This window comes from Ambystoma mexicanum, chromosome 1p (genome assembly GCF_040938575.1).
Source record: "Ambystoma mexicanum isolate Mex_15411 chromosome 1p, UKY_AmexF1_1, whole genome shotgun sequence".
Lineage (NCBI taxonomy): Eukaryota > Metazoa > Chordata > Amphibia > Caudata > Ambystomatidae > Ambystoma > Ambystoma mexicanum.
In genome coordinates, this window is record NC_090921.1 from 707472993 (window position 1) to 707493580 (window position 20588).

General features: G+C 50.6%; 1 protein-coding gene across 6 annotated transcripts in view; it reads left to right on the top strand.

Moving 5' to 3' along the window:
• CLK2 (CDC like kinase 2) overlaps window positions 1-20588 on the top strand; it is a 167071-nt gene that overhangs the window by 83615 nt on the left and 62868 nt on the right. For all 6 annotated transcript variants that reach the window (XR_011304148.1, XR_011304149.1, XR_011304150.1 and 3 more), the window contains 2 exons: window positions 3954-4120; window positions 4515-4609. Coding sequence is in view for 3 of the 6 variants with exons in the window: in XM_069650096.1 (XP_069506197.1) it covers window positions 3954-4120; window positions 4515-4609 (262 nt within the window). In the remaining 3 variants the exon portion in view is untranslated. The remainder of the gene's footprint in view (window positions 1-3953; window positions 4121-4514; window positions 4610-20588) is intronic.

The window sequence follows — 20588 nt, forward strand, 5'->3', positions numbered from 1 at the left end:
GGGCTAGTCCAGTTGTACTAGTGCCAAAGGCAGGAACCAAAGAGTTGAGATTCCGGATGGACTATAGGGCCCTGAAATGCAGTCACCACGACTGATGCCCATCCTTTACCCAGGACAGATGAACTGGTGGACAAGCTTGGCTCAGCCAAGTTCCTCAGGCTATTGGCAAATAGCTCCGACAGACCATGCCAAGGAGAACTGTATTCTCCACCCCAGGAGATTTATACCAGTTTAAGGTTATGCCTTTTGGACTTAAGAAGGCACCTGCTACATTTCAGTGGATTGTGAATCAAGTTCTGAATGGGTTAAAGGGCTTCTGCATGGCTTACTTAGATGACATTGCAGTGTTCAGCCCCACTTGGGCAGAACGTCTTCACCACCTAGGATATGTTTTGCAGGCTCTGGAACAGGCCCATCTGACAAAGGCTAGTATGTCAAATTGGTCTGAGTAATTGTAATTGGCAATTTATAACGCGCTTACTACTCAGAGGTTTCTAAACGTGGACCTGGGGATCGAACCTGTTGCTCCGTATCGTCTTGCTTCCAATGCGAGCGTGTTGCCACTGAGCGACCCTCCCGACACAAGTTAAGCGGTTACCTTGTGCATGATGTAAGAGAAGGTGAAATTAGGCCATTAGTACAAGATGTACAAGACTTGGCCACCCCTACTACTCAAACCCAAGTGAGAGCCTTTGTAGGTCTCGCTAGGTACTACAGGAATGTCATAGAGAACTATGGGACCATAGCTCCTCCCTTAGTGTAATCTCCTCACCCAAATGCCCCAAGAAGGTCAAGTGGAATAAGTGCAATAAGGCCTTTGAAGGACTGCAGAAAGCACCTTGACAAGCACCAGTCTTGAGAGCTCCCGAGTATAACCAATCCCTCATTGTACAGACAGATGCTTCTAGTACAGGGATGGGTGCAGTTTTTAGCCAACTGGATGAGAAAGGCAGGAAACACCCTATCTACTTCATCAGCAGGAAGCTGAAGGACCGTGGGATAAGGTGGGCAACCATAGAAAGTGAATGTTTTGCCATTGTGTGGTCACTGAAGAAGTTTAGGCCATACTTGTATGGTTTTACTTTCATTATCCAGACTGACCACCAACCCTTGAGATGGTTAATGCAGATGAAGGGAGAGCATCCAAAATTGTTGACATGGTCAATCAGCCTACAAGGGTTTGATTTCACCATAGAACACAGGTCTGGGTGTAATTGCCAAAATGCTGATGGTCTCTCCAGAAAGTATGACTGACTGGAATAAGAGAATCATCCAGGAGTGGATTAAAGCCTCCTGTCGCTTAGTCTCTAGGAGGTGTGGGGGTTTGGGCTGGCGGGGGGTGTTGGGGAGAATTGTAATTTCTGTGACAATTCCCTTCAACCGTAGAAGCTCCCCGCCCCGCTCTTTTTTGTTGGACTTGGGACTTTTTAATTTTAACCGTGGAGTGAGAGACCTGGTGTTTTTACCAGATTTGAAGTTTTGATTTTGTTTTCATTGTTTTTCGAGTCTGACAAACTCCATAGGCATCTGCTTTTTGTATGGTGACACACTGCACCTATAGTGCAGTGTCGCTGATTAAATACCTTTTCTTGTGTGAACTACAGTTCCTAAGAATAGTAAAGTGAAATTAACTTACCTTTTCACTTTGTAGGTCCAGCACACCGTGCTGGGGGTGGGGAGGGGGTTACCTAGTAGCCCCTTTCCCACATTCCCATGTGACTTTTGTTACCCTTGCTACTTTAAATGGCTGGTGGCAGCGGGTTACTTTTTCCTACCATTGTGCTTTTCTACCGCAGGCTGAACCCTCTGCTGCAGTACAGCAGCTATGGGTGAACATTTTGTCAAAATGGCCCCTGTCTTTTTTCACCATTTTCTGTTTGTGGGGTCTTGGCTTTTACTGTGCGTGGAGACAGGTTTGAGCCCTTTGTCTTGCCTTTGGCGGCCTTCAGGACAGGATGTGAGGGCGGGTCCCGAAACTCCCCTGTTTGTCTCTAGGAATGCCTGAATGCAACTTGTCCTGATTGGCTGGCTGTCCTTTCAGGACATCACCCTGCTATGTGATTGACAACCTAGGCTGTGCATGAATGGGAGAAACCTGCTTAAAAGGCGAGGTTTGACCACTTGGAGAAACACCAGACGAAACCGGGAACGAAGCCTGTTGCAACCTCTTGGGACTTTGAATTTCCCAGTGAAGCCCTGCTGCTGTGCAGGCCTCCTTTTTTCACCTCGACGGAGAAGCTCTGTATGGAACGACTTCTTCCCTTGGTTTAGTGAGACTAACTCCACTGGACCACCTTCCCCGACTTGCTGCGCCTCTCCGTTGCTGCGGGAGCCCAATGCCTGGCGTTGTCTGTAGTCCAGGGCAACATTCTGCCGCGGAATGAATCTGGCTAGAAGCTCCAGGTGACTCATAAGGACCCTCCAGAAGCAGGACCTCTAGATCCAAAGTCCACTCACCAGAGTGCAGCACTGGTGCTGTTTGCTAAGCGCTGAAACCGCAGTGTGCCTCTGAACCAAAAAGAGCCTGTAGCTGCCGACGACCTCCCAAGTACTGCTGCAGGAGCCCTCCAGACTTCCTCCCTCTTGCCCCACGACTGAGGCTCAGAAACAAGGGTCTGCCCTGCTGTAGCAAGACTGAATCCAGCTGGACCACTCTTCTAACCAGAGGTACTGTTTAGGCTTTTCTCACTGGGGAATTGCATTGGCTACCTCAAACCCCCTTGCCGCCCACCCCCTCCATTTCCTCCCCCCCCCCTCCCCCCCCCCCGAGTTTAGTCCAACTCCCATCTCACAAGTTTAACAGCTTGTGGCCCTACAGGTGATTTTTCTGAACTCTCTAACTTTGCAAGACTCTGATCAAAGTGCATCAGATCGTAGACTGTTCCACGGAATGACTTTGGCTTTCCTGGCTCCCTAAAGGCACTCTTCTAAAATCCATGGACTTGGATATTGCTTGTCCCTCATAGGTGGTAGTTTATTGTGTACTGGTACTGCTGGAAAAGGCTTCTCTAGACTTCATTGGAGGATTTAGTTGTGATCACATTTACTGAGAAACTGTTCTAACCTTTTTTTTTTATTTTTTTTTTTTACTTCCCTTTCTACAACTCTGAATCTGCAATAACAGTGTAATATATAAATGCAAATATGGTCCTTGTAATTGTAGTCACCTCCGGGGGTAGGAGAAGTGTATGACTCGTATCCAAAGATTATTCACTGGCTGGTTTGATTCTGAAAAGTAATTTCCAAAATGTATACGTATTGTTACTACCTTTTTGCCTTTTTAAAGAATGCTTATTTAAAACTGACGTTAAATAACTATAACGAGATGGGCCTGGCTGCTAAGTCAAACTGTGTAGTACAGATGTATACCAAAAGGTTGGTTATCGAATACCAAGCAGATAAGTCTGTCTAGTCTGTGACTGCACCAATTCTTAAGTCCCTTTTTGAAATCTAGCATCAACCAATAGATGTCGGGCTATGCAATGTGAATCTAAGTAGATACAAGCATCAAAAAGACGATTAAAGGTATGTAATATTTCTTATAGTACTGATTCAGAAGTCATACTTGCCTGTGATTTCTTTATTTTATTCTTGCTTTCTAATGTGATTCGAGTGCTCTCTTGTACCATCACACCACCCCTTGTCTTCTGAAGTTTAAGACTTACTGGACTCTCCGAACAATCCATCTTAACACCTTTCTGGACTTCTTTCCTGTTAGACGTACTTAATATTTTCTCTGCTACTGGGAGCTTACATTTTAAGAGCATACCTTAATCTTTGTAAACCAAATTGTGGTTATTTTACCATTTATGCACCTGGCTACCTAGAACCAAAAAGGGAGCTTTCCCATTGTATTGCTAACTGGCACGAAGGCACAAACCAATTTAAAGCAAGTGTGATGTGAATTGGTTTGAGGCTACATACTCATTATGTTGTCTTGCTCTCTCCTCCAGCTTGTGCGTGCAGATGCTCGATTGGTTCGATTACCATGGCCATATGTGTATCTCGTTTGAGCTTCTTGGCCTCAGCACATTTGATTTCCTTAAAGACAACAACTACCTTCCGTATCCTATCCATCAGGTCCGGCACATGGCCTACCAGCTCTGCCTGGCTGTGAAGTGTAAGTTCTGTAAATGTGGTCAGACCCTAGGTTTGCTACCAATCCGATGCAATGCCTTACTCCTTCAGTCCTGAGGTATCAAGGTATAAGACTCATTAGGTTTCTTGGTTGCAGAACTAAATATTTTTTAAAAGGCAATTTCTGTTTTTCTTTTGGTCCTTAACCATGGCTTTAGCTTCCAAAACTGTGAACAGAAAATTTCATTTGGCTTCTTTGCAGGCCTTTTTTGTAAGATGGCCTAAAACTCACCCTCTGTATAAACGTCTGTTCTTCGAATACCACATGGCCACTTCAAAATACACAGGTCGCAGTCATGAATGTACCATAATGCAGTGTGTTCTGTAAGTTTCGGTCTATTAAACTTTAGGTTTAACCTCCCCTTTCTCTTCTGCAGTTCTTCATGATAACAAGCTGACGCACACAGATCTAAAACCAGAGAACATCTTGTTTGTGTCTTCTGATTATGAGCTCACATACAATTTAGAAAAGGTGAGGTGCCACTTCTCATTGTCGAGTTTAACATTTTTACCGCCAGATTTGCTAGTCTATATGTAACAAATAGTAAAATGCCTACCAAAAGCTCATGTGACATGTCTAAAAAAAAAAAAAAAGATGCATATTCTCCAGCATGGGGTCTGGCATGGATTCACATACTCATGAATATTCCCCGTCAGGCCGGGAATACTTGTTAAAAGAAAAAAGTTGCACTTTGGTTTATAGGAGAAACTTTATAAACCAATCACTGAGCTCTGGGTCATACTGCCCCAAGCCAATGACTGCCCTCTCCTTTGGCAGCCATCTTCAGATTTTTAATGCACGTCCAAGTGTTGAGGGTCCTTGTGTTTCGCTCTTGGAGCTTTTCTGCATTTTTTTCACGCTTTTCTGCATTTTTCATGCTTTTTTTTGCTACATGATCCTATTTTTGTTGGATAGTGCCTGTGTGTTCGATCGTTTCTTCAGACTAATGGGGGGGATCCGTGTTTCGGCATCTTTCATTGCATATTTCTTCTTGGATTCCAGAAGACCATCGGGCCTACACCGCACGCCGGCCCATGTTGGAAGGACGACTACGACGCAGCTTCCCTCTTTGGGCTCTGCACCAGCTGCGGTTTACAGAATGTTTTTGTGAAGGATGAGCATTCCCAATCCCTTTGTCTTCACCCTACGTACAAGGAGGGAGATTGTGGTATCTGCTGTGGCTTTACCAAGCGCATGATGAAGGATCGACACAACAGGCTGGAGGCGTGGCTCAAGCCCAAGGCCTCTGTCCTGTGTGACTGTCAGGTGGTTCTCCAACTTGAAGTCTGCGGAAGCTGCTAAATCCCAACAGTCCCCCAGTAATGTAGCACGCTGAACTGACTGGAAAGCTAAGCGAGGTACACTCCCAGGGGAAAATGGGATAAAATAACAAACTACAGTTTTCGATGTGTTCCTTATCGAATTCTGCAAGGGAAGGAAACGTTAACACAAACTTATTAAACTTCTTTACTTTGGACCCCTTGTTGCCTCATTCTAATTTTAAGAAGAAAATTATTCATACCTGGTTCTCCTCTGCTGATGGCCTGAGTTTTTATCTGCTTAGTCAGGAAGAAACCCTCTTACTTGAAAAATTCACCTTCCTGAAGTTATGCTGAGTTCAGCTTGAGAGGAGACAATGTCCCTGTATCCTGCTGCTTGCAGTTCAAAAAAACGATTGACGAAGTAAATTTGCAGCACCTAGTTTATGAACCTTGTCACTCAGGCAGTTTGTTTTTCTTTGTTTATTATAGGCGTACACTGTAGACAAGCACACTCATTGCACCTGAGAGTTTGTGCTTTTAAACGTCCCTCAGGGAAAGTTTCTTCTTGAGAAGATCACCTTTGCGCATGTGCGAGATCTAATACACTCGAGTAGAGTCTTCAGAACGACTCCTGCGTGCAAGCGTGATAATGCACTGGGGCAAAATGCTTGGCAGTTTTCACATGGAAATTGGGCACATGTAAGTGTACCCATTAAGTCCCTTACAAACCAGTGGGTGACAAACTGCTGGACGGAAAATCAACTCCAGAGTACGCCGGAAACGCACGGTTCCTACTTTCATCATGTGAAAGTAGGATTCGATTTCCAAATCTTCACATGAGCACAAACGCTAATCCCGCTTTCATAAACTCTGCACGCACTCCTTTCTGACCCAGTCAAAACACAGCGACTTCCCAGGACCAACCGCAGGACGGAAGTGTCTTCACATCAACACTTGCGCAGTTGATGCTAGAGGCTCCCACGCCCCGTGACTGAGAATCCACTCAGTATTACTAGGGCTTACTGAAAATGCCTAACCTACGAATGAGCGAGCAACGCTTCATGCGGATACGCGATCGCGCTCCGACCTACGGTAACAGTCTATAACATAGTTGAACTTGTGCTTAAAACAATCCTTTTAAATAAGTACACAGGTTTTTTTTTCAGTTATTTGGCATCAGATTCCTAAGAGAACTTCTTTTAAAGTGTCATGAGTACAAAAAAGAGATTAATTGTCACTTAGCTTTTTACTTTCCAAACAGACTCCAAATCGGCTCCACTCCAGATACTCCTTTACAGTTCTGTAAAACAATCTCCTTGAAACTCAGATACTTGCATCAAAAGGCCCAGAAAAGGTCCATTGGCCTATATTACAGGAGTTCAATGGTATTTGGACCTCTATCTTTAGCTTCTGACGATGAAAGGCAGATTGGAATGTGCATTGTCTGCCTTTCAAACCTTTCAACCAATCAAGGGACTTGCTGCACACCATCTTGAGTTGGGAAGCTTTCACCCCTCTGTACAAACAAGTTAAGGCCAAACCAACCACATAAGGAAAACTCACACAGCACACTTATTTAACACACAAGCTTGGTTCACAGGGACATGCCGCCTCCGGATCCAGCCAGCCAGAGCAAGCTTCTAAGTCCTTTTAGGGTGATCCACCCATGGGGCGGGGGGGGGTCCCAAGGCCAAGCAACAGGAAAATGTTTCCACCCATGAAGGCCCAGCAGGTACAGGCTAAAATGTTTATCGAGCTGGTGGCAGCCCCGCTTTCGAAGGCGAAGGGGGCTGACCCGGCCCAGGGTGCCCTGACGGCAGCTAGAATGGCTCTTCCTCCCAGGCGGGAGGCTTCAGCCAAACCAGCAGAAAAGACCCCAGAGAAGAGAAAGCCATCCCTTGGTCAGAAACGGACCCCTCAGGACCCACGAAGCGGGGGAGGGGGCGGCGGGCGGAAGAAATCTAGGGCATGGATATTTCGTCTTCCGATGTAGAGACGAGGGTTCTATCCACACCATCCCGGAAGTGGTTGGGGATGACTGGACCGTTGAGGTAGTTGCCGAAGGCGGGGTTTACATAGGCGCTGGGCCTACTCCCCATGCACCTCCCAGAGATCTGTCGCATGATACTTTCTCGACCCTCCATGCACTGGTGTCGGGAGATTCAGAAGAAGATGCCAACGGCACTGGCTATGACCCCCGGGCATCACCGCTTCTCGCTGCCTCAAAGGGCTTCTCTCCGCCGGGTTCCTTCCACTCAATTGTCGCCCGTGCATCGGCTCTCTTCCAGCTCACACCGGAGGATGAGGGTTTCCTGTATCGATGCTGGGAGGGGAAGAGGAAGACCATTCTGTCAGTACTCCTCCTGGAAGATGTTGGGCAGAATTGCGTGCAGTATCCTCTGGGACCACCAAACACAATTATGACTACAGGTGTAAGCAAGACCAACCTTTGATATAAGTCTGTACCACAGTTTTTAGTAGCGAGCTGAGCAGCCAGGCTTATCTCAAGAGTGAATGTGAGCATACAAGTCTTTACACAGAGGACTTTCAATCACAGTGGTGCAAGTAGACACTTATACTCCAGGTTTCTTGATAAAACACTTATACATTTATTTACACGATCATTTAGAAAACATTCACTAGAAGGGAACAACTTAATTTCATATGTCAATACACTACAATACAAAACTCCAAGCTTTTGAGACAGTTTGAGCTCCCCTGAAATAGGAGCCAAGGGCACAAGGTAAGTAGAATAGGTCACATATACTTGTGAGACAGTGCAAATAGTTTCAGTTCACCACAATAGTTCAATTCAAGTCAATAGGCCAGGCCAAAGTCAATGGGCTAATATTCTGGTTAGGAAGGAGCTGTTCTTGTATCAAACGGTAAAGTATTTGCAAAAGTTCTTAGAAGTAGTTTTGAAGAAAAAGAATCGGATGTTGGGTCACAAGCTGATTAGGCCTGCAAGTTGGGAAAGTTTCACGAACTTTCACCGCAAGAGTTAGGGTCTCTCAGCAGGGTTGGGACAGTACCTTAATATGAAGAAACAAATGCAGCTGAAGTCGTTGGTTCCTGAGCCTCAGTCGTGGGGACAAGAGGGAGGACGTCGGGACTCCTGCACTGCACGGGATCGTCGAAGAAAGCAAACCAGATGGAGTCATTTCAGTTCGAGTAGCTGTAGATTCAAGAACACAAGCTGGTGTCCCTCTCCCTGGTTAATCCTAACCAGCCTTGAGAACTGTATCCAGTTGTCTTATGAGTTGATTGGTCCCACCAACTCAAAGGAAGAAGCCGTCCTTGAGGGAGCTTCTCTGTCGAATGGAGCTTTGGCAATTCTGACACGCAGCAGGGCTTCACCGGACAAACCAACAGTCTAGGAGTTGAAGCAGCCGTCCTCTTCCAGCTCGTCTTCGGTTCTATCGTTCCAGTGGTCAACTGTTTTCCAGTCCAAGAGACCTGCCTTTTAAACAGTTTTTTTCATTCAGTCCAGCCTGGCTGTCACTCACCCAGCAGGGTGGCTGTCCTTGCCGGACAGTCAGCCAATCATGCCAGAGTGCATTTGTGTCTGCTAGGAGACTAAGCAGAGGGAGTTTCGGGCACCTCCCTCACTTCCTGCCCACCCCAGACACTCAGACGCCAGAGGCGGTCTACAGTCCTGAAGCACGCCAAAACCACAAAACCTGGTGGTTTGGCACGCAGAGTCAAACACTAGAAGGACCTTTCCAATAAGAATACCGGGACGTGTTTCAACCCCGGTGTTCGCGGTCTGGAAAAATCATGGTATTTCGTTGTAAAACCACTGCCACCAGCCTTTTCAATACGAAAGGGTAGCATTTGACTGCTACATGAGTATTTAGACACAAGGGATACTATATAACCCCTTCAGCACTCCATTGTAAGATCGGGTGTGCTAGGTCTAGGAATTTGAAAAGACTAGTAAAGTCAATTTCACTTTACGTTCTCTGGGAAACAGTAGTTCATCCCAGAGAAGGTATTGAAACCTTTGGGAAATCTAAAAGACATCCCTTTGTCACTGCACTGAAGGTGCTGTGTAGCACACATGAAAAGATGATGCCTGTTATCTAAAACCTCATATTCAAAGAACACAAGTGTAAAACGCACATCAAAATACATGAGTGGGGGGAAAAAGGCTTGCACTCTTTCCAGGTAAAAAAAAATCCAGTCCTCCAAAATCCAGCAAAGTCGTTAGGTGTCTCTAAGGTGAAGGGTATTAGCCCATTTCTCCCTAAGAAGTAGTCTGGGATGAGGGGCTGGCGCTGCTGAAGAACCCCTCAGCCCCAGCAAAAAGGAACCGGCAACAAAATACCAGCTGCCGGAATCTGCACCGTGTTTGCGGCCCCAACTATCACCGGACTTGGTGGGCTCAGCTGCCGCACGCAATAAGTCGTCCAATCCTTCGTCCTTGGCCTCCGTTCCCCGGACAGCGATGGGGAAGAAGTTGGACACCGTGGGTATAACTCATCTACTCTCCGGCGAAGAGGGTCTCCGGCGAAGAGGGTCACGGCGGCCTACGCTTTAGCTATCCTAGCCAAGTACGACCGGTAGCTTTGGTACAAGAGGGCTCCGAGCCTGGATTTCCTCACCGAGGATTAGCGAGTTGGGGGGATTTAGAGCCTTCAGGAAGGCGAGGTGGCCCTGGACATTGCAGACACAGGATTATGCCAGACCCAAACGTGACTTGTACTCAAACCAACTCAAAATCCCCGCCTTTAACAGAGTCAAAGCAGGAGGCTCTAGTTTTAGTACTAGCTCCAAAATCCTGAAACACACTTCTGCTCAGACTTGGGAAAGAAACCTCTCTCATTGCCTTCAGAAAGGCCTTGAAGACTATTCTTTTTAAGTAGACTATACTCTTTCCGCTGTTATGCCTTGTAACCTTATTACTTTACTGTATAACATGTATGCTAACCTACAAGTACTTAACACGTAAACTGCATGTATGTAACAAATACACTCTGCTTAACCTAATACCAAGACATGCTCCCATGTAACCAGCACCTAAGTAAATATTCTTGTAACAGCGCCACGATGCCTGAGGGCTGTTGTGCGTTTTATAAATGGAAATAAATAAGATGGGCAGCAGGGTTTGCCTCCGCCGTCGTGGCTGGCTGAAGGCTGCCAACTTTAGGCAGGAGGTCCATGCGAGGGTCTTGGACATGCTGTTCAGAGACAATCTCTTCGGAAAGGCTGTTGATGAATCTCTTCAGGCCATGAAGACCGACACAGATGGCACGTGCCCTGGGCACACTGCAGCAATACAGTCCGTACTTTCGTTCCTCAGGAGGGAATTTTGGCAGATCTTCGAGTTTCGACGGTGGATCGTCCTCTTACCGCCAGCCTCCCTGTCCATGACCGAGGAAGGCTACAGGGGTCGTTCCAAGGCCTTCGGAGGTGGCCGCTGTTGTTGCCAAGGCTCCAAGGCAGTGTGGTGCAGGACGCTCTCACCCACGGACACGGGTTTCAGTGAGTGTTCACTGATGCCACGTGGATGCATCTCAGGAACACATTCTTCCGCTGTTGCTGGAGTTTCGGGCCATGTTTATAAAAAAGGGGGGGGTGGGGATAGAGCTGGTTCTGAAGCGACTCCAGGGCTCTGGGGTTTATTCAAAATACTTTCTGGTAAGAAAGCTGGATGCCCATTCTCAATCTACGACGACAACTACATCAAGTCCCTAAAATTCAGGATGGTCACTTTGCAACACATGCTCTGCCAACTGGAGGAGGGAGACTTCATGTCGTCATTGGCTCTAGAGGACGCCTACTTCTCCAGCATGGGGTCTGGCATGGATTCACATGCTCATGAATATTCCCCGTTGTCAGGCTGGGAATCCTCGGTAAAGAAAAAAATCAGTATCCGTTTAGTTTCTGATCTCTTTCTTGGTAGTAACCAATCACTGATCTCTGGGTCATACTGCCCCCAGCCAATGACTGCCCTCTCCCTAAGCCCCCCCTCCGGCAGCCATCCTCAGATTTTTACTGCACGCTCAAGTGTTGGGAGTCCTTGTGCTTTAGCGCTCGAGTTTTTGCTGCGTTTTTGCACTTTTTCAGGAGATTTTTTCGATTTTAATCGAGCCTCAAGCTCCACCGTTTCTACTTCCGATAACGGGGACCCGTTTCGGAATTCTTCTACGCTCCTCAAGCGTGAAGTTTTCGTCGAGTTTACGCTTCTTGGAGGATTCCGGAAGATCTGCGGCCTACCTCAACGGACATAGCCCAGGACAAGGGAAGCTCGACGCCCGGATCCAAACTGTTCAGGTGCTGCCCTGGATGCGGATTACAAAATGTTTTCAAGGAGGACGAGCATTCGCGATGTCTCTACTGCCTTCATGAGGACAAGACGCACGTGGAGAAGGACTGTGTTCTGCAAGAACCTTTCGGAACGGACCAAACAAGATCGTTGTTCCCGCCTCGTCGCCTGGCTGGAGAAGGGCACAGCAGGCGAGAAGGTGAAGAAAAAGTCTGAGCGGGCTTCAAGTCCTGTGAGGGTGCCCCGGCGATGGGGGCCCAACAGAAGGCCAAGCACCGCGAGTCCGCGGGCACCGCGAGCGCCGAAAGGTCGGGCTCTTCGGCTGCCAGGCAGGGCGCGACTTCCCCGGCACGTTCAACCACGAGCCAGTGCTCTGGTTCGGGGAAGAGGAAGGCCGAGAACCCGGGTAAGCTGCTGGTGCGGCCCTGGTCGATCTCGAAGGGACCAAAGTGGGAGCGAGGCACTGACCCTCCCCCCTAAGGCCCAGGACGCACCTAAGGTGGAGAGGGCTTTGGTCCAGCCGGCAAAGGCCTCCGAAGTGGTCGCTGCGACCATGGCGAAGCCGGCTGAGACTACGCCAGTGGAAACGGCCTCTGGGCCCAGAGTATCCCTGCCACCGCGGAGGGAATCCTCTTTCCAGCCCATCGTTAAGACCCCCGTGAAGACCCTGGCTGAAAGAGGGGCGGGGGGGGCCGTTGGCCATTACAGACTCGGAATCAGCCTCTGAGGAGGATCTGGTGGAAACCGGGAAGGGCCTCAACGAGAGGTTCATAGGCCTCAACGAGAAGTTCGAGAAGATTCGATCCCAGGGGACGGTTCCCGCTGATGTGATCGAAGATAGCGATGATGACGACAGAGGGCCCAGTGGAGCATCCATCCTGCCCGTCGCAGCCATTACCCGAGCCCCAGGATAGCTCGGCGGCCATTTTGTTGGTGATCCAATCCTTATGTACTGAGAAGGACGAGGTTACCACGGACCCCGACGGAGGATCCAGAACCAGGCCCGTCGAGAAGCCCTCCGAACAAGCGGAGGAGAGTCCACCCCGCCCCTCCCTTCGTGCCCGTGAGGCCTGTGGACCCCTCATCCCCATCGCCAGACCCTAGAGACGATACGGCGATGGATATAGGGACGGACGACGGCGATGACACAACAGACATCCCGTCATCACCCCACCCCCCCACCCCCTCGGGCTTCTCCACCTGACAAAATTGGCTCCTTTTACGCCATGATAACCAGGGCATCCGAGCTCTGCCCTGAGGAACAGAAAAAGGAAGGGTTTCTTTACCAACGACGAGAGGCCAAGAGGAAGACGGTCCTCGCGGTGCCGTTGCTCGACGACCTCTGGGACGAGGGGCTAGCTATCCTCAAGAACCCTTCCACGACACCCGCCAAGAGGGACAGGTACGAGAAAAAGTAGAGTCCCCGATGCCGCCCCCTTGTGCCTCAGGGCCCAGCCCACGCCGGACTTTGTCGTCTCGGCAGCGGCCAAGAAGAAAGCAGCGGGTGCGACGGCTTCAACTTCCACTTCCCCGCCGGACAGCGAGGGCAAGAAGTTGGACTCCATGAGACGAGTCATCTCGTCGGCGGCGATGACGATTAAGGCGGCCAATGCCTTAGATCGTGGCCCGCTACGACAGGGAGCTTTGGGTCAAGATAGCTCCCCTGCTAGACTTCCTACCGGACGACAAGAGGGCGGATCACGCCATAACGGTGGCAACGGACATTGCCGATACCGGATTTTGCCAACTGGGCAACGGGGTTTGCTTCCGACGACGAGGGTGGCTCAAGGCGACGGACTTTCGCCAGGACGTCCAGACCAGAGTGTTGGATATGCCGTTCGACTGCAACAACCTTTTTTGGAAGATGGTGGACGAGTCGCTCCAGGCCATCAAGGCCGACTCGGAGACGGCCCAGGCCCTAGGGGTACTTCGGAGCTCGGGAGGCAGACAGGGTGCCTCCAAGGGATCCAGCAGTGGCTCTTCTACTTACCGCCAGGCGGCCCGCTCCTCGTCCCAGGAGGCCTACAGAGGTCACAGCAAGCAAGGGGGATCCCGTCGTCGTCGTCAAGGAGGCCAAGGCGGCATGGCCTCCTCCGAGCAAGACTGAACCGGCCGTGGCGTCAGGCCCCCACCGAAGCACCCCGGTGGGAGGCCGGCTGACGAAGTTCGTCAGCGTGTGGGAGTCCATCTCCACCGACCGTTGGGTGCTGGACACCCTGGCCAACGGGCACTCGCTGGAATTCCAAAAGAAGTGTCCTCGCATTCCTCCCGTGGCCAGGAAGGAGAATCACGTCCCTCAACTGCTGTTGGAGGTAAGGGCGATGCTCAAGAAAGGTGCCATCAACCTCGTCCCCAGGAGGCTCCGGGGCTCCGGAGTGTACTCGAGGTACTTCCTCGTCAGAAGGAAGACAGGCGGTTGGCGTCCCATCCTGGACCTGCGTCGGTTAAACAAGTACATCAAGGCGCAGAAATTCAGGATGGTCACCCTCCAGCACGTGCTGGGATAGCTGGAGTAGGGCGACTTCCTATCGTCGTTCGACCTGGAGGATGCTTACTTCCACATCCCCATTCTAAAAGGACACCCGAAGTTTCTCAGGTTTGTGGTTCAGGGACGCCACTACCAATTCAGAGCCCTGCCGTTCGGATTAAAGTCGGCACCCAGGGTTTTCACCAAGTGCCTGGCACCAGTGGCGGCGCTGCTGCGCCTGCAGGGGATCCACGTCTACCCCTACCTGGAAGACTGGCTAATCCGGGCAAGGACAAGAGAACTTGCCGTCGAACACACAGCGAGGACCGTCCGGCTGCTCACAGAACTGGGATTCGCCATCAACTACCCCAAATCCCACCTGGTTCCGTCGCAAGTAGCACTGTTTCTGGGAGCGAAGCTCGATACAGTGGGGCAATTGGCCTTCCCGTCGGAGGAGAGGACGAAGGCCATTCTGGACAAGGTGCGGCGCCTGCTAGCCACGGACGTGGCCAGGGTGAGGTCCATCAAGTCCCTCCTCGGGATTATGTCCTCATGCATCTACCTTGTACCCCTTTGCAGACTTTGGATGCGCCTGCTGGTTTCAGGCGAGGGGCTGCTTCGAAGACAGGATCCCTCTCGACGAGGAGTTCGTCGGGTGATCCTATGGTGGGGTACCCGTGCGCACCTCACTACAGGCACGGACTTTCAGACCCCAGCGTTTCAGGAGACGGTGACGATGGATGCCTCGCTGAAGGGTTGGGGGGGGGGGGGCCCACACTGGAGATCTCCAAGCAAGAGGCCTTTGGCTCCCGGAGGAGAGGTCTCTCCACATCAACATTCTGGAGCTCCGAGCAGTGTTCTGGGCGCTAAAGTCGTTCCTTCAGGACAAAGTGGTGAGGATCTTCACCGACAACACCACCACGATGTTCTACATACAAAAGCAGGGAGGCACCAGATCCCCAGCCCTATCCAAGGAGGCCCAGGATCTGTGCACTCGGCCGTCGCCCAGGGCATGTTTCTGGTTCCCTTCCACATGGCAGGAATAAACACCATCGCCGACTCACTCAGCAGGGAGCTGCGCTCGTGCCACGAGTGGGAATTACGTCAGGACCAGGTGGATCGGCTCTTTCGACGATGGGGCAAACCCCGGATCGACCTTTTTGCGATGGCGACGAATTCCAAGTGCCAGAGGTTCGCAAGCAGGTTCCCGCAGCCGAGGAGCATGGGCGATGCTTTCTCGTTCCCTTGGGACGGCCTGTTTCTATACGCGTTCCCTCCGTTGCCGTTGCTGCTCCGTCTCATCCACCAGCTCAAGAAGTCCAGGTGCAGAATTATCCTCGTCGCACCGGCGTGGCCGAGGCAGATCTAGTTCCTGGACCTTCTGGACTTGTCAACGTCCCCACCAGTCAAGCTGCCGGCGGACGCGGATCTTCTCTCCAGAGAAGGAGGCGCCATTCATCATCACGACCCCGAGTCGCTGAACTTGACGGCCTGGCTCCTGCATCACTAGAGTTTGGCCGGTACGATATCCCGGCTGACTGCAGATAGGTTCTTGCAAAAGCCAGGGCGTCCTCCACTCTCGTGTTACGGCCATAAGTGGAAGAGGTTCTCTGTCTGGTGCCGTGCACAGAAGATTGACCCTCTGCGGATTACGGCCCCTCAAGTACTGCCGTACCTACTGTCGCTGGACTGGCTCACGCCTCCATCTAAATACCTCTGGCTGCCATCTCCCGATATACCAGGACTACGGGGGGGGGATTCGAGCCTATGCATTCGGTGCCTTAGAAGTTCCTGTCATGGAAGACAGCGTTCCTCGTGGCCATCACCTCTGCATGACGAGTGGGAGAGATCCAGGCACTATCTTGCAAGCCTCCATACTTGACTTTTCATGACACGAGGGTGGTGCTGAGGACGCACCTCTCCTTCATGGCCAAGGTGCCGTCTGACTTCCACCTCAACGAGCCCTTGGTGTTACCAGTTTTCTTCCCGTCGCCTTCGATGCCGGCTGAGAGGACTTTGCACTCGCTGGATGTAGCTAGAGCGCTGAAGTTCTACGTGGACCGCACAAAGAGTTTTCGGAAGACGTCACAGCTGTTTGTACTTTGGGTCTGTGAATCAAGGGAAGGCTCTCTCAAAGACTTCCATTTCCAGATGGCTCTCCGGCTGCCATCGTGCAGTGTCACCGGTTGGCAAACCGACTGCTGCCCGGCCGTCCGAGAGCCCATTCGACCAGAGCGATCGCTGCTACCACGGCGTTCCTGTCTGGTGTGCCCCTGCTGGACATCTGCAGGGCTGCTAGGTGGAGGTCGACGCACACCATCACAAGATTCTACTGTGTCGATCGGGACTCCAGGGAGGAGTCCAGGGTCAGCCAAGCAGTGCTGCGCAACCTGTTCGCCTAAGGTGAGCCTGGTGAGGAGGTAAAAATTGCTTAATGTTGAGTTTTGGATGTAATGCTTAATGTTGAGCCTTTGCCACCTCCCGTGGTTGTGCATGTGTGTACTGCTATGTATTCTTTTATTCATGAGCATGTGAATCCATGCCAGACCCCATGCTGGAGAAGGAACAAGTTACTTACATGTAACTGTTGTTCTCCAGCATGGGTCTGGCATGGATTCACATGCGAACCCTCCCGCCTACCCCTCTGCGGCTCTTCTTCACTTGGTCATACTGCCACTTTGCGTGCTACCAAATCTGAGGATGGCTGCCAGAGGCGGGGCTTAGGGAGAGGGCAGTCATTGGCTGGGGGCAGTATGACCCAGAGATCAGTGATTGGTTACTACTAAGAAAGACCGATCAGAAACGAAACGGATACTGATTTTTTTCTTTACCGAGGATTCCCAGCCTGTCGGGGAATATTCATGAGCATGTGAATCCATGCCAGACCCATGCTGGAGAGCAACAGTTACAGGTAAGTAACTTGTTCCTTCCACATCCCCATTCACGAAAAACATTGCAAGTGCCTGTGCTTTGTCGTACAAGGGGAAGCACTACCAGTTCAAGGCTCTCCCCTTCGGGCTAAAGTCTGTGCCCAGAGTCTTTGCGAAGTGCTTGGCTCCAGTGGCGGCCCATCTGTGCCTTCAGGGGATACATGTGTACCCGTAACTAGACAACTGGCTCATCCGGGCCAGGGCATGCCTGCAGGGGATACATGTGTACCCGTACCTAGACAACTGGCTCATCTGGGCCAGGGCAAGGGATGCCGCCGTCGAGGACACAGAGGACCGTCCGGCTGCTGAATGATCTGGGGTTAGATCCGGTGAACTATACAAAATCCTGCTTAACTCCATCGCAGGGCACGCTATTCCTGGGGGCCAGGATCAATACGGTGTCCAGATGATGGCGGCCGTTTTGGGCAAGGTACAACGGCTGTTACACCGTAGATCGCCATGGTGAGGCCCATTAAGTCGCTGTTTGGCATTATGTCATAGTGTATCTACCTGATCAGGCTCTGCAGGTTGCGGATGCAACCACTCCAGGAATTCCTGGACTCCCATTGGATTCAGGTGTCTGGATGCATCAAAGACCGGATTCTTCTCGACGTGGAGTTCCGTCGAGCGATAAGGTGGTGGCGTGTGCGCTCCCGTCGCCGGGGGCACAGACTTCCAGAGCCCCCGTACCAGGATACAAAAACTCCCTGGTGGGCTGGAGAGCACACACCAGACGTCTCCATGCCCTAGGCCTGTGGCTGCCGGAGCAGAAGCAGCTCCACATCAACGTCCTGGAGCTTCGGGCAGTGTTTTGGGCCCTCAAGTCTTTTCTCTTTGGCCTCTAAAAGGCAAGGTGGTAATTCTTCACAGAAAGTACGACCAGCATCTTTTAGGACTCGGGGAGGCACCAGGTCACCTGCGCTCTCCCGAGAGGTGCAGGACTTGTGGCACTGGGCTGTCGCCCAGGGGATGTTTCACCTAGCGAGTCAAAAACACTGTCGCTGAGTCTCTCTGCAGGGAGCTGTGCTCTTTCCATGAGTGGGATCTTCGGCAGGATCAAGTGGACAGCCTCTTCCTCTGGTCGGGCAGTCCCCAGATCGATCTATTTGCGATGGCGATGAACACAGTGCCAGAGGTTTGCCAGCAGGTACCCCCAGCCAGGGAGCTTGGGGGGGGGGGACTCATTAATGTACACTTTACCTCCATTGCCTGGATGATCCTCATTGCACCCACGTGGGTTCGGTGGGTATGAGCTGCCGGCGGACTGCAGGGCGGTCCTTGTCAGGGCGTCGTCGACTCTAAGTGCTAGGGGCACAAATGGAAGCGTTTTTTGACTTGGTGCCTGTCGCAGAAGATTAACCCTGAGTCACTGCCCCAAGTTCTTCTGTACTTGTCGTTGCTGGCTCATGCCTCCATCAAAGTGCATCTGGCTGCTATCTCCCGCTGCACCAGATCTCCGGGACGGTCTTCTCTTTGGTCACATCGTCTAGTTAAGGAGTTCGCTGTTGCCGCCGGTGAAGGCGCCTGGGAGCCCCCACCCCCCCCCCCACCCCCGAGCCTATGCATCGAGCTCCTCTCGCTCCTTTCTTGGAAGACCGCTTTCCTCGTGGCAATCACCTCTGCCAGGAGAGTGGGTGAGATACAGGTCCTGTCCTGTAACTGGCCCTACTTGACTTTCCACGAGACGAGAATAGTGCAGCGGACGCCAAGGTTCCATCGGAATTTCATCGCCACAAACCCTTGGTGTTGCCTGTGGGTGTTTTTTTTTTTTCTGCTGGCTGAAAGGACTTTGCACTCACTGGATGTGGCTCGAGGTCTGAAGTTTTAGGGCTTCCATCTCCAGGTGGCTCTCCGGCTGCATCGCTCATTGTCACCGGGTTATCAAACTGACCGCTACTGGCTGTCCGAGAGCCCACTCTACCAGAGAGTTTGCTGCTATGACGGCGTTCCGGTCTGGTGTGCGCCTGCTCGACATCTGCAGGGCTGCTACGTGGAGGTCTATGCACGCCTTCACAAAATTCTACTGCATCGACAGGGATTCCAGTGAGGAGTCGGCCAAGCAGTGCTACTCAACCTGTTTGCTTGAAGGTAAGCCTGGTGAGGGGGTAAGACTAATTTCTTCTGTTGAGCCTTTCCACCTCCCGTGGTTGTGTATGTACTGCTATGTATTCTGTATTCATGAGCATGTGAATCCATGCCAGACCCCATGCTGGAGAAGTAACAAGTTACTCAGCTGTAACTGTTGTTCTCCAGCTTGGGTCTGGCATGGGTTCACATGCGAACCCTCCCTCGTGCCCCTCTGCAGATTTCTTTTTGGTCATACTGCCACGTTACACGCTACCAAATTTGAAGATGGCTGCCAGAGGAGGGGCTTGGGGAGAGTGCAGTCATTTGCTGGGGTCAGTATGACAGAGCTCAGTGATTGGTTTATAGAAGAAGACAGTTTATAAACGAAAGTGAAACTTTTCTTTTACTGAGGATTCCCAGCCTGACGAGGGCATGTGACTCCATGCCAGAACCATGCTGGAGCATAGTTACAGGTGAGTAACTTGTAGGAACAAGTTGATCTGAGAAGGATCTCAACCTATTTGTTTTTGCAATTCTTGTTCCCTTACATGTTTTAATTGTTGAACACTCTTAATGCTGGGACAAAAGACCTGCCTGTATCCCTTTGGGAGAATCTTAACTTTTTTATAGAATATTAGTATGTTCTGATCTAACCCTAACCTCCTTTATAACTCAATACCGCTAACATGATACAAAATAAGTGTTCTACTGACCTCAAATAACATAACACTTGGTGCTAGAAAATGACTGAATTACTTGCCTGCTTTATTCACTTTTTAAATTGAATCCTAACTTGGGATTAATGTTACTGCTTTTAAAGAGTGCTTTAAATATCTTTGTTTAAATATTATATAACTAAGTGTATAAGTGTTTGCTTGGATAACTGTATTTACTGATTTCATTGTACAGCTCACTTTACCCCTCGATAAGCCTGGCTGCTCAGTAACACTAACAACTTATGTAGTACGGGCCTATATTAAAAAGTGGGTTACCTAATACCAAGGGATGTCTTGTGTAGTCCCACAGCAGTTGGACTGCACTAATTCTTATCCAACACTCTGCCATCTCCAACTGCTCACGAATCGTTCTCCTTCCCCCGCTCTCTTCCGTCCTCCCCACACCGTCACAAAAGGAGTGCTGCAAGGAGCCTACTTCTCACCACTGCTTTTCAACCTCTACCTTAACTTTTGCCAGGCCTCATCTGCTCACACAACCTTACCTGCTACAACTACGCAGACGACGATTTTCAAAATCCCCAAACACCAAGCTTCGCCACACCCTGTGCTGAGCAGGCTTCGAAGTCCTTTGACGGCACTCTCCCAATGGGTTCCAACAAAAGACTAAGCACAGCAAGTCTGCTACCACCGGGAGCACTGTTGCAGCAGACACCTCGGCGGACAGGGCGCGTCCTACATCTCCTGCTGCATTGATCTTCAGCCAATGCTCCAGATCGTCA